Source organism: Pongo pygmaeus, chromosome 6 (assembly GCF_028885625.2).
Source record: "Pongo pygmaeus isolate AG05252 chromosome 6, NHGRI_mPonPyg2-v2.0_pri, whole genome shotgun sequence".
Classification (NCBI taxonomy): domain Eukaryota; kingdom Metazoa; phylum Chordata; class Mammalia; order Primates; family Hominidae; genus Pongo; species Pongo pygmaeus.
The window spans coordinates 111,135,992-111,150,222 of NC_072379.2; the positions used below are offsets into that span (position 1 = coordinate 111,135,992).

The 14,231-nt window shown below is 40.1% G+C and overlaps 1 protein-coding gene across 1 annotated transcript; it reads left to right on the forward strand.

The window, feature by feature from the left end:
• The first annotated feature begins 882 nt into the window (after window positions 1-882).
• Window positions 883-14,002, forward strand: LSMEM1 (leucine rich single-pass membrane protein 1). Its single transcript, XM_054495098.2, has 3 exons — window positions 883-7,903; window positions 9,881-10,009; window positions 12,755-14,002. The coding sequence occupies exons 1-3, from the start codon at window positions 7,777-7,779 to the stop codon at window positions 12,892-12,894; spliced, it is 396 nt and encodes a 131-aa protein (XP_054351073.1). The 5' UTR covers window positions 883-7,776; the 3' UTR covers window positions 12,895-14,002.
• The last annotated feature ends 229 nt before the right edge of the window (window positions 14,003-14,231 follow it).

A 14,231-nucleotide genomic window follows, 5' to 3' on the forward strand; every position in this document is an offset into this window, starting at 1 on the left:
TGTTTGTATGTTGTCACTTGGTTATGTTCCAAGTAGGTTAGAACCATGGAAAAGAGATTGCAAATGGTAGTTTCTTCTAGATATTCAATTGCATATATGTATGTATATGTAATTATAAATAATGAATTTTTATCAAAGTGTTATATGAACATAGGTTTTTGTTTGTTTTTGAGACAGTCTCCCTCTGTTGCGCAGACTGGGCTGCAGTAGCGCAGTCTTGGCTCACTGTAACCTCTGCCTTCAGGGTCCAAACGATTCTCCTTCCTCAGCCTCCTGAGTTGCTGGGATTACAGGTGTGTTCCACCACACCTGGCTAATTTATATTTTTAGTCGTGATGGGGTTTCACCATGTTGGCCAGGCTGGTCTTGAACTCCTGACCTCAAGTGATCTGCCCGCCTTGGTCTCCCAAAGTGTTAGATTACAGGCATGAGCCACCATGCCCAGCCTGAACATAGTTTAATGGTACTTCAAGGCTAATAAGGAAAGCCCCTTGCTCCATCCTTTCCCATTCCTCAGTCCCATCCCAAGAGACATTCAGCCTTCAGTTTTTTCTAGCTCGGTTCTTTCAGCCTTCAGTTTTTGGTTTTAGGTTTCTAAATAATATGATTATACAGCCATTTATTTTTTAGGCATTTGTCAGCTTACTATAAGACAGGTGAAAATTTCTTTTATCGTTTCACATCCTTCTAATATTATTTTGGTTAGATCATGTACCTGTTTGCATAACTGTGATCATACTTGTGTGTTCACTCGCGAATTAGTTTAATGTGCTTACATTTTCATTCTCATACAACGTTTTGTCTTGGAGTTAATTGTCTTATTTTTTGGCCTTTTATGCACATAATTGATTCTTCCCAAACAGTCCCAAATAAATTTGTCACAACTTTTCTTGATTCTGTACTTGTTTCAATCTAGACTAGTTTCTCTCATCCAATTGTACAGCAGTTTTCCTGAGACAGCACTATCGTGAGGATTTGTTTTTCTTTCTCTTCAATTGGATCCCTCATTTTCTGGATCCCATGTCTCAATTTACTTCTTTGTTAACATGGAGCACTTCTTTCAGTAGTTTCTTGGGAATGAGTGCGTGAGAGGTAAGTCAGTTACTTAGTGACTTCACATTTCTGAAAGATAGTTTGCATGGAAATTCTAGGTGGAAAATCAAATTTGGAATTTTTGAAAATTTTGACAAGTGTATTCAAATTCAGAATTTTGAAGGCATTGCTCTATTCTAATTTGCAAAATCTTGAGATATCTGATGCAGTTTTTATTTTTGTTTGTTTTCTCAGCATCTCTGTTTCTAGTGTTCTAAAATTGCATGATACTGTGCTTTGGTGGGATTGGCAAGCTGGAAAATATTAAGTTCTTGATCTCTCGTCTTCCTCCTCATTTTCTTTGTTCTGGAACTCTATGACATAGTGGAGCTCCCAAATTGAATCTTGGGCCTTATCTTTTTTTCTGTCTGGGATATTTCTCTAAGACAATTTTCCAATTTGTATTGCATTTTATTTTTGGCTAGCATTAAATTACTTGCCTCTGTATAGCTCCACGCCACACTCTTGCCTCTAAATCCTAGGCCTGCCTGAATTCTGCAGGGTCAGTCCTACTGTCACTCATCCATGATAGCCCTGCTAAGGCAGATACCACTCTTCTTACCATGTTCAATACATTTATTGAGCTCTTCAGTATTGTTTCTTCCTATTTTAATTTTTCTGGTTTTGTAATTTGTACTCCTGCTCTTTTACTGGGCTTTTGGGAGGAAGAAGATATAGAGTGTTAATCTGCATGTTGAATTTATATGCAGGTGACTTTATTCATGAAACTTGTGGTAACTGCTAGACAAGGGTGGCTGGGTGTTCAATGTGTAAGAATGCTTGTGTTTCCTTGAAAGTAGAAAAATGCTGTGTGATAGACTAGTTGTTCATTGCTTGATTCTTGATTAATTTTGCCCGCTTTCATTATTTTGAGGCTCAAGCATTTTGAAGTATTCATTGTCTGTGACTCCTCTTTGATGGGTACTAAATTTCCTGGGAGTGAATTTAGATACCCTGAGATGTATATATGAAAGAAAAAGCAAATACTTGAGAATGTCCCTAGATTAGACACTTCATGTGAGAATATCTCTTTTTGTGACCCGAAACTCTTTTTTTTTTTTTTTGAGATGAAGTTTCATTCTTGTTGCCCAGGCTGGAGTCCAGTGGTATAGTCTGCTTCAGCCTCCTGAGTTGCTGGGATTACAGGCATGTGCCACCACACCCGGCTAATTTTGTATTTTTAGTAGAGATGGGGCTTCTCCTTGGTCAGGCTGGTCTCGAACTCCCGACCTCAGGTAATCTGCCTGTCTCGGCCTCCCAAAGTGCTGGGATTACAGGCGTGAGCCACCGCGCTGGGCCCCAAAACTCTTCTTAAAGGTGGTCTTGCAGGTACGTTATAGTTAAAATGAAGTAGGTTGTCTTGCTTTGTTCTTAAGTGGCTCTCCAGAAGTCTAACTGGTCTAAAGGCAGTCTTATCCCCCTCACTGTTGTATAGTTGAATTCAGACTTGAATGCGAGGTGTGGGTTTACATCTCATCTCTGCCACTTATAATCAGTGTATCCCTCAACAATTAAATTCCTTAGTCTCCATTTCCTTCCTCCTTCAGGGGAGGTTAATATTCCACAAAGTTAGAAGTTACAGGAGAGAGGAAAAGTAGTAAATGCCCCAAAATGAGGCAGTTCTATTATATCTTCAAAGGATACATGGCTCAAGGCAGATCAGGTAGTTGGGAGATTTCTTAAAAACAGCATAATAGCTAACATGAACATTTTCATTATTCAGAGAAATTTGACATAGCTTTTTAACGTATAATATGTTTCTGAGAAAAGTTACTAATTATATTGTCTTCCTCCAAGAATTAGTCTTTGGGTACAGATGAGGCTTGAAAAAATGACATTCCCTCTTAGACTAGATAGTGTGAAGGGAAAAAAAAATGACATTCCTCTTCCCCAAAAGCAGAGTGAGGTCCGTATGGGATATAGGTGTAAAGAAAATTTTGGGCTGGGCATGGTGGCTCATGTTTGTAATCCCAGCACTTTGGGAGGCCGAGGTGGGTGGATCACTTGAGGTCAGGAGTTCAAGACTAGCCTGACCAACATGGTGAAACCCCATCTCTACTAAAAATAAAAAAATTAGCCAGGCATGGTGGCACATGCCTGTAATCCCAGCTGCTCGGGAGGCTGAAGCAGGAGAATCTGGAAGCAGGAAGGTCTCAGTAGGCTGGGATCATGCCACTGTGCTCCAGCCTGGGCGACAGAGCAAAACTCTGTCTCAAAGAAAATGTTGTGGAACACATATTTTCTCACTGACATGAAAAATGTTTCAAAGATGAATAATGTCCATCAAGCCATGGCAATGGAAGTGAGGATGATAAAAGATTGCACGGCTGTTTACAACCTCACTGTTAGTATCCTGCTGGGATAGTTGGTCTCCTCATCACTGTAGCATCTTTTATGTACAGCAGAGGGCAGAAGCTCCTTGGCATGTATGTGAGGGAACCACATAAATGGAAGGCTGTTATTCCTGAGAAAGCAGGATGTGCAGACACTCACAGAACAAAGCCTTTGTAAAGGAAAGGTGGCTGATGAGATGGAGTGCTTCCTTCACCTGTGGTGGGTCTGTAGCCATGAAATCGCCCACTCACAATCGCTTTTTGTAGCTACTGGAAGCACTAGGCGTCTGACCTGCCGTCGTCCTTGTTATAATGTCATAATCATATTCTGTCCATGTTTATTGCAGTTCTCTGGTTTGTCTGGAGTGTTTGCAAGTCAGTCATCATAGTGGCAGCTTCCGCCTGCTACAGGATATTTATATATGGAAGCATACCATGGCAGGAGTGCTGGAAAGGTGGTGTCAGCTAACAGTTGCTTCAGCCAGATAAGGACGGTATCTTCAGTCCAATAAAAACCTCATCAGTTACCAACTAAATCAGGGCATGGTGTTTTTTTGTTGTTTTCTTTTTAAAGCATAGTTTTAGTAATATATTTACTAAAAACCTTAGACATTATGAAAAAAGTCAGGATTTGGAATCTTACACTGCTTGGCTAAATTAACACAATATAGACCAACAGTTTCATGCTGGGGCTTATGGGCCTCATAGGAGCACCCGTATGCTGAAGAAAGGCAAAGAGAGAACTACAGAATTTATAGAAAAGTTTTGTTGTAGTCGCTTCTGAACAGTTAGTTTTTGTTTGTTTGTTTTGTTTTGTTTTTCTGGTAACCTAGCAGTCAAAGCTCACATTTTTGTAAGTAATTTGCATGCTATTACTCTACTGAGACTGAATTATGATTCTTGAGTCTGGGAAGTTTTTGTTGCATGTGCTCTGTGTTTTTCATTTTTGATAGAAATGATTTAGACTTGATTTTAAAAATTATTTCCTGAATGTGAAGAGGCATTGACTCGGAAATGAAATTAAAGAACAAATTACCATGACTTATTCAATAACACTGCTTATTAGCTTTGAATTATGCCCTATTATAACAATTCCGATTTTGTGGCAAGCAATACTGGTGTGAGTTATTTCTATGGTTTGATACCAAGCACCTGTGGTTAAAAAATAAAGCACCAGGCAGTTTTTCATAGACAATTATCTTTATTTGTCGGAATATTTATTTGTAAATAGTCAAAGAATTCTTAAATGACAAAAAATCAACTGTTAGCAGTGATCTAAACCAGAGGAAAATGAAATTACTTACATGTTTCCAGTCAAGGTATAAGAAAGGGTTCTGTTAAAGGGATGCTGTTGTAGCCAATCTTGGTGAATAAGCAAATTTGCACACTGGAGTTGAAAGGAGGGTCGAGTTAGTGTGACGAAGAATTGCTAGTAACACTGCCTTCTCCAGCCTTGCTGGTTGTTCCTAGATGCCCTCGTTTGGAGATGCCAAAGATAGCAACTACTGGATGTCAAACAGCTGTGGGGCCTGGTTTTAGGGCCATGTGATCTTGTATCCATTTACTAGCAGACTCATGAGTCATTTGCAAGTCATTTGCAGGCTCTTGGAGCCCTGGAACAGCACCCAACTCAGTTTTCTCTGGTAGTTCTTTATTTTTCCATTTGCATGTTGCAGTTCATTAAAAAAAATATTGGAATAGCATATATTTACATTGTGACTTCGCTCTAAAGAAGACATTTTCTTTCAGAGCACATCATGGCTCACTAGGTTGTTGTCTTAGTTTTTTTTGGAGTCACCTTTTGAGTAGATAGCAAGGCCAGTAATTTGGAGATTTTATTAGCTGTACTCTTAAAGTCAGTTTTTGTGGCCATGATTTTCTAGCTAGGTCTCTGTTTTGTAAACATCGATTAAGCCTCAGTATGAAATTTAAGCAACAGCAGATACATTCCTGAAGGGGAAGCTAAGGCTCAAGGCTATTAAGTCAGAGATCCAAAATGAACCGTGCTTCAGTTACCACACCTAAAATAGAAGCTCTGTGCGGAACAGTGGTCCTGTGATGTGACACATAAAACTTTTTTTCCTGGTCAAATATTACTGTTTGGTCAAATATTAGTATAAACGGATGATAAAATATAAAACACGTCTAAAAGAATTGTTTTAAAATCTGTGACTATGCATGAGTGAATATTTTGGGGCCTTGGTTTTAACTGCAAAAGGATAAGATTTGACTGACCTCTAAGGCCCTTTTATTCTATTTGCTGCAGCTTTTTAATTTTTTTAATTGTCATATCAAGTCATTTCCTTAGGAATGCTCTATGAAGTATATTTGGAATTCAGTAATGTCAATAAAGTGCTATGGTAGTATCTTATCTGAAAACTCAGGGAATTGTTTGTTCTTGTTAATTAAAATTTCAAGATAAGTGAAACACACTTTTTTAGTTTTAACTCTAAAAAAAATTTTTAGTCCATGACTTTTTGAGCTCACTTTCTTAGCTAGGGTTTTCTGGTAGCACATTTTTCACAAGTACCAGTAGTTTTAGGTATTACTGGGAAATTGTTGTTTTTTTAATATTTTAGACTAAGTTTAAATTGCTCAGTAAATGTCTGATACTTTTTTTCCCCATATCTTCTTTAGGTGTATACTTTTTTTTTTTTTTCTGAATTTGGTTTCTCCCAGCTCTTTATTGCTCTTCATTCTGTAGTTGAGTTTTAAAGGAAATTTTTGCAATAACAGGAAGTAAACAGTGTGTTGTCCAATACACACAGGCACTATATTTATCACCTTGACTTTACTAGAGTCCAGATAGACATCACATGAGGATTTTTATCCTCAATCTTATTTCTGTTCATGTACTGATTATTAACTGCCTCCAATTCTTTTGAAAATGGTGAGATTTAAATCCTAAATAAACATTTCAGATGTTCCATCTTAACATAAGTCACCAACTTCTAAACCTGGCACTGGGCGTTTGAAGAATAAGATTGGTCCCTACTCTAAGGAGTTTTCAGTCTATCGGGGGAAATCAAAGATGTAAGCAAATAAATGCAATAAAATACTGTAGATGTTCTGATAGAAGAATGTAAAGAATCCAGCAAAGGCAAAAGGAAAGACAGGTTGGTTCTCTCCTCTTAGGGGAAGTGATGTTTGAGCTGAGTCTTGAGGCAGGATTAGGAAGGGATATACAAAAGAAAAGTAGCACAAAGCAAGACTCATTGAACGCTGAAAAAAAGGCCCACTGAACGCTGAATAGAAGGCCCGATTCCAGCTCTGCTACGAGGCAAATGTGTGATCCTGGGCATTTACCTCGCCGAGCTTCCATTTCCTTATTTGCGGAAAGGATGGGAGCTAAAGCACATCTAACACCCTTTCTAGATCCAAACGTCCTCTATCACGATTAGACTCGATAACTATGAAAGGAAAAGCTTTTATAGTAATTGAAATTTGTATTTCTAGAGCCTTCTTTTCACATAATTAAATGGCCACAAGTTCTCTGTTGTGCTAGAGATACATCTCCATGTAAACCTTTTAAACTCTTCAGGATTTTCAGTGTTGCTTGCAGTTGTGCTGTCATTAGAGAATATTACCTTTAATATTTAATAAACCTCAAGCTATTACATAAGTGACCTCAGTCTAAGGGAAACCCAGGTGGAAGAGATCTCAGAGGTCCTGAAGTCTAGCAGGATTCCTCTCTATAGCAGCTAAGTTTGCTAAGATTGTTGTCTTGGGGACTCACAGTCAGCATCTTATGGCTAAAGGAATAGTGTGAAGAGAAGGACTTATATGCCATATGGAGGGAGGCTATAAAAATTGCAATTTTCTATTAAAGCCTCCTGCAATTAGAATTGTTCATGGTAATATTCTCTTCTTTCAGAATGTTTTGTGGCCACTGCTGACTAACTTAATTTTGTCTACCTAGTCTTCTTGCACAAAGGATTTGAGGCATCTCACCAGAAAGTGAACAATGTAATAAAAGAGAAAAATTTTAAAATTAGTTACAAAATAAAAACAGATCCAGGGAAAATATAGGCAGAACTGAGACATCTGAGGAGGAGAAAAGAGCGTTTGCAGATAAGCAGGGTATACATGGATGTACAATTCTTAAAATTGGGCCACACATTTGACTGTGAGCTTCCTGGCAAGCAAAGCGAAAAGAATGATTACAAAGTGGTCCACAGAAGGAAATATTTTTTTCTGGATAAGCCAAGTTCTCTAGAGCCTTAGTGGAAAATACTATTTGTGGGTGGTTCTGCATAGGCCTGTCTGGCTTCCTGATGGCTGTGGTTCTTGTGAAGTTGAGTTCACAAGCCCAACCTCTTGTTTTTAACATCAGTGTTTTCTTCCAGGGACAATGACTCATTCTTCCCAGGACACTGGTTCTTGTGGCATTCAGGAAGATGGAAAGCTTTATGTGGTGGATTCCATAAATGACTTAAACAAACTAAACCTCTGTCCAGCCGGATCGCAGCAACTGTTCCGTATGTGTGCTGGGGAAGGCAGAGCAGCCCTTCCTAGCTTCTAGGCTACCTAAAAATAGCCACTGCTGACTGGATGTGTGGGTGTGGTGGGGGGGGAGTGGGCATTAGGAAGAGGTTGGCACTGGAAATGTTATTTGTTGTTGGGCAATTTTGCTTTTGTTTTCTGAATACTTGACAGGATTGTGGGCTTTCTTGGATCCTACACAAGATTTGAACTCTTGACTTCAAATATTCTGAGATCCTGTGGCGTTTCTGTCCCTGGAAAAGGGTGGAGCCTGCAGAGCTGGACTCCTGGAGGCTGGCTCATCCCTCTCCTAGTGACCATGGCTAGGTTACTGATGGGGAGCACTTCCCACAGGAGTGTTGTTTTATAGCAGATTGCTGAGAGAATGCTCAATCCAGAGCATTTTCTACTTACAAGTTACCAATTGCGCAATTAAGAGTTGGAGAAAGGGGGTAGGGGAAGCAAAATAAAATCTGCTAGATACTAAATGTGTATCTTGCCTCCTAAATATTATAAATGAGCTTTATCAGATCACTCTGAGTGCCATCTTTTCTAGCTTAAATGCTGACATTCAAACACCAGTGTTAATTGCTCACTTGCCATTTGTTTCATATGCACTCTAAACTTATTGTCCCAATTTTATATCTATTATTTCCTGTCTAAATCCTTTCTAAGTTCCTCCTTTTTTCTTCATTTTAATAAGTTCAAATTTTCATGTTTTTATCGCAGTCAGTCTCAATAGAAGTAGAAGTTTAGGTGTCAGCCCTATGCTGTTGCTTTGATTAGGAAGCAAAAGTGGCTGAAGGGTATGGCATAGGATGTACTTGTAAGGCATGGGACATAAGCCACCCATCTGTCCATAATCAAGTGGCACAGTGAGTGGGACCAATTCAACGTAGGAGAGTATGCAAAAAGTAATCCAATCATCTCCACTACCCCAGGTTTCTGCGTTGCTTATTCACTGCAACTAATAATCTGGGTGTTATTAGGCAACTAGACCTTGCAAAATGGTGATTAAATGCAGTCTATTCTTGGTTTGAGTGAACCAAGCTGTTGATAAAATGTAGCTGCATTCTCAGTTCAACTGCAAAGCATTTAAAAGAACCTTGCTTCCAGAGCATATCCATCTAGAACACAGCTTTAAAAAATCAAAATAGGTCAGGGCCGTTTTTGTTTAAATGGATGTAGGCTTAACTGATTATTCCTATAATAAAAGAAGTTTCCAGGGAGATATCCCAGAGCATTCAATTGAGTCTTCCACCCAGCATAGGTGTCCCACAACCAGCTCTGTTTTACTCCTGGGTTACTTTGGGAAAGGGTAATAGAACTTCTATCACTTTTAGCCTTTAACTTCTATATTCCCTCTCCCCACACACAAAAATTCATGTTCTGCTATTTCAGTGTTAAGACAGTCTTCAAAGAACTTTCCAAACAGGTCTAAGGAGGTAGCTTAACCCTGCTTATTCCTTGAATACCAATAGAGAAGAAGGTAAATAATTCACAAATTTCTCTGTGCCCAAAGACATTCCTAAAACAGAAGTCACGGCCGGACGCGGTGGCTCACTCCTGTAATCCCAGCACTTTGGGAGGCTGAGGAGGGCAGATCATGAAGTCAGGAGATTGAGACCATCCTGGCTAACACAGTGAAACTCTGTCTCTACTAAAAATACAAAAAATTAGCTGGGCGTGGTGGCGGGGGCCTGTAGTCCCAGCTACTCGGGAGGCTGAGGCAGGAGAATGGCGTGAACCCGGGAGGCAGAGGTTGCAGTGAGCCGAGATCGAGCCACCGCACCCCAGCCTGGTTGACAGAGCGAGACTCTGTCTCAAAAAAACAGAAGTCACTTTCTAGGCTTGTCAGAGAGAAAGTGGGTGTATCCATTACTCATGGTCTAACACTGGGGTACTGTTCAGTTCTGCTGACAAGTTGTATGCTGAGCAGTTTTTGTCCTTGTTTTTTGTTTATTTCATATTAGCTCTAGAGGACACAATCCCAGTCCTTGGCACAAACTCAGGAAATGGAAGCCGGAGTCTGTTTTTTGTGGGGCTGCTAATTGTGCTGATTGTCAGCCTGGCACTGGTTTTTTTCGTGATATTTCTAATAGGTAAGTACCACCACAGGTTTCTTTTTTATTACTTGTGTGCATTTATTCATAGCTGGTTAACTTTGCTCCCGCAAAGTTTGCACCCTCCAGTCAATGCTTCCTGGTCATCAATGCTTACATTGAAAGAAGAAGGAATGCCTTGAGTGAACCCCACTGACTGAGGACAGGGTCCCTTGGGCACAAACCCACTGCAGAAGCCCATAGTGCCAGAAGTCCATGAATATGTATGTTAAATAATTCTATAGCACTTTAATTTCTCACTTGGAGCCTCTAGCTGCCCAATGGAAGGCAACTTATTCTGGTTGATTCTAGCTTTACTTTATCCAATGCCTAGATTTCTCCACTAAATTCAGATCTATAACATCGAAACATTGAGGTTTCGAACTGAACTCGCTCCCAGGTTTTCTCACTTGCATATCATCCTAGACATCAATGAGAAGCACTTGAGGGCTTGTGCAAGGCCCCAGAAACAGTGTTGGAGATGTATAAAGGTGGCTTCTTTCCAATTTGATCCTGTCCAGGCAACCTGCTCCTAATATAACCTGCTTTGCTGCTCCTGGCCTGGGCCATGCATGTCGTGACCTTGAGTAGTGACTCAGGCTTCCCCACCTCAGCTTCTCAGTCAAGAGATCCTTCAAGGCTTCAGCGCCACCCTCCTCTCTGCCTTGGATGTGGGAGGGGTGCTGTCCACCTGTGGTGCTGTCCTCCCGTTCTGAGCGTTTCCTCTTCCCACAGAGCCCACCAGTTTCCTCTCTCGTCTGGAATTATTTTGATTCTCTTCCAGGTGACTTAAGAGCAGACAGAGCCTAAGGGAAGGTGTCATCTTTAATACTTTTTGCCTGGGTGCACTGCACTGTCATTTTCACCCTTGAGTGCTTTGTAGCCTTTGGAAGGGCTCTAATTTAATTTCATTCAGGATTAGAGGAGGCAGAGGTGATGATGACGATGAGAGGAGACAGGTGGGCAGAGTTCATGATGACCCTTTCACCGCTTCCAATCCCATTTCCTCCCCCAAAGACTCCTCCCTCCTTGCAGCTTGAAGGTCTTTATCTAGCCTCTGGAGAAAAGGATTGGGACTGGGAGGGAGGGGTCATGTTTAATTGCTTCTCTTGCACCGGGCTGATGACCTTTTGTATTTAGAAGCTAACATGTGCACTATTTTTACAATAGTTGCAAACTTGCATCTGATGATCAATTAGGGGAGGCTTGGCTACTGAACCAGCAATGCCAGAAAGAGCACATGGGCTAGTATTCTGAACCGTTACTCCAACATCAATTAATACTGGGCATGTCATCCTGCCACACCCGCCTGGGGGTAATGACCGAGTTAAACTATTAGGAAATTTTAGGTATGTCTACAGACATGTAAACAACCCTCTGCCAAATTCTTTTTTCTGTGAGATAAGTAGCAAGATTGAGGGAAATAATACCAAATGCTGTATATTGAGTCATTACTCAATATTACAGACACTGTGCTAAGCCCTTGATACCTCTTTGCTCACAACCTCATAACAACTCTGTAGCGTAGAATCCATTATTATTATTATTATTTTTTTAAGATGAAATCTCACTGTTGCCCAGGCTGGAGTGCAGTGGCATGATCTCAGCTCACTGCAATGCCACCTCCCAGGTTCAAGCGATTCTCCTGCCTCAGCCTCCCAAGTAGCTGGGACTACAGGTGTGAGCCACCATGCCCAGCTATTTTTTGTATTTTTAGTAGAGATGGGGCTTCACCATGTTGGCCAGGCTGGTCTCGAAATCCTGACCTCAGGTGATCCTCCCGTCTCGGCCTTCCAAAGTGCTGGGATTATAGGCATGAGCCACCGGGCCCAGCCAAATCCATTATTATTTTGGTTTTACCAGTGCTGAAACTGAGATTTAGAGAGATCTGTTAATATGCCCAAGGTCATGTTGCTAATAAGTGCCAAAATGGGGCTCAAGGACACTCCACTTGACATCAAAGACTATGTACTTTATCAACATCACTATGTTCCACTTTTATGAATAGCATTTATTTTATATTTGCCTTGAGTGTTTTTTATTGAGAACAAAGTCATATTAAATGAGAAACAGAAAGATCAGGTGAATAAAGAAGAGTGTCTTTTTATTGGATAATTGCTCTGTGTTAGATACATTAAGTTTATTATCTTAAATCCTTCCTCTAGCCATCTTAGAAAATTTAACTCTGATAAGCAAACCTCAAAGTGTTCCATTCTGTATCTTATTGCCAAAGGTCCTGTGTATTTGGAAAATATTCTTCTTCCATTCTAATGCATGGACTGAGGGGGAGTTATTACACATTCATTTTGGGCTGGTAATTCAGAACAAGCAGACTTATGTCAAAATAGGCTGGAACCCAAAGAATGTAATTTCTCAAATGAGCAAAAACCTTTTTCTGAGAATGGGTCTCAAAATAAAGCAACATAGCATCACTTCTGGGAGGATAATCAAACATGCTGACAGTTTCCTTTTGTTGCTCACAGCAAGGTCTTTTTTAGCCATAATTGGTGTGAAGTTGCCAAAGGTAGTCTAGGTTGGCACCAAGAGATTGTAAAAACAATTCCCTGGATAGGCAACTTCAGCCTTCACCAGTTTCTCTCCTGGGCTTCTGGCATGCATGGATATGGGAACGGGATTTTCCAAGAGTGTCTTTCAGCATCAGCTGAGCACCAGCATGGGGATCTGATGAATTTCAGTGGAACACAGTGGAAACCAATGTAACACAGTCTGTTTTCTGTTTTGAAGTTCAAACTGGAAACAAGATGGATGATGTGTCAAGAAGACTAACAGCTGAAGGAAAAGACATAGATGATCTTAAGAGAATCAATAACATGATCGTAAAGCGACTCAACCAACTCAACCAACTGGACTCTGAACAAAACTAAAGAAATGATTTTCTGAAAGCACCTGCTAACACCTTGAGCTTCTTACTTTCCTGGGAGTGTACAGGGTTAGGAATTGAGAAAGTGCACTTCTTCAGGCAACAGATGATCTGGTCAGGGAACTCATCCCTGGGGCCCACTTTCTGCAGCAAGATGGGAGCAACTCCAAGACAAGTGGGTATGGGAATAGCAACTAAAAAGAGGTGAACTTGTCTCAGCCGCCTTTTATGGTAGGGCGCTTCAACTTTAATGGGGTGGGCGGCTAGCAGGGAGGAGAATCAACAAAGCAAGAGAACTTGACTATGTACGTCCAGCTTCTTACAGAAGGAGCTTTGCTACCAGAACAAGTTCACTGTGTCAGTGAAGTTCATGACAGCTCATGCACCTTTACAGATGTCTGGGAAAGCCTAAGAAATTCATTGAGTTTTAGGTGTTGAAGGGAACCAGGTGATTACTCTTTTCAATAAGAGGGATTCTGCTCAGGTGATTAGACTTTGACTCTATTTCCCCAGGGACAGCGATGGGTGTGGGCCCCAGAGCTAGTTGCTGTCTGGTGTTTGCTGGTGAAAACATGAGCAGTAGTTACGTGGGGTTGGGAGTCAAAAGGGAAAGCCTAATTAATTCAACTAATGTTTATTAAGCTCCTACTCTGTGCAAATCACTCTACTCAAGAGGAGCTTACATAAGAGTGCAGGATAAAGAAAGGAGATGGACATTATATGCAATTATATAAGCTCTGTGTATTTTGTTTCTCATGAAAAAACCCCTTTGGCACCCGGCTGATTGATTTGGAAGAAATCTGGTAGATTTGTGGCCTTTGCTAAATTACACTAGGAAATTATGTAGTTAGAATATTTGGAACCTGCATTAGTTCCAGCAATGAAAGTAAGACACACAGCATATGACATAAGATACAGTGTGAAATAAATGAGTTTAAAAAGCATATGAGTCTTAGAAAATCTTTTATTTAATATAAAAATAGTCTACCAGTCAATTGAAGAATGTATTATGATTCTGTCATTTTGGATTGATCAAAAACTTTTGGGTTTACTAGGATATTAAGCATTCACTTTACAATACTAAATAGTTAATGAAATAAACACATTTTGCTTATCCAGTTTTGCACTCAAAAACCATTTGTATTGATACTCTTTTTCTTAAAATTGATAGATATCATGCAGAACACTGTTAAAATGTGAAATTTTCAATTATTGGAAAATCTTTTTTGACCTATTGATAGGGTATGGCAAAAATCATTTGTTATCATGATTTGTTGTAAAGTTGTTTCAGAAACTGATGATCTGATGCAACAACTCTTTGAAAAAAAACACTTATTTCTT

What these genes read in the sequence shown, in the direction of transcription:
- LSMEM1 (XM_054495098.2), top strand. Translation starts at nt 7,777, where the DNA reads ATGACTCATTCTTCCCAGGACACTGGTTCTTGTGGCATTCAGGAAGAT. An exon ending in CGGATCGCAGCAACTGTTCC is followed by an intron (nt 7,904 to 9,880) that starts GTATGTGTGCTG and finishes ATTTCATATTAG; the next exon opens with CTCTAGAGGACACAATCCCA. An exon ending in TTTCGTGATATTTCTAATAG is followed by an intron (nt 10,010 to 12,754) that starts GTAAGTACCACC and finishes TCTGTTTTGAAG; the next exon opens with TTCAAACTGGAAACAAGATG.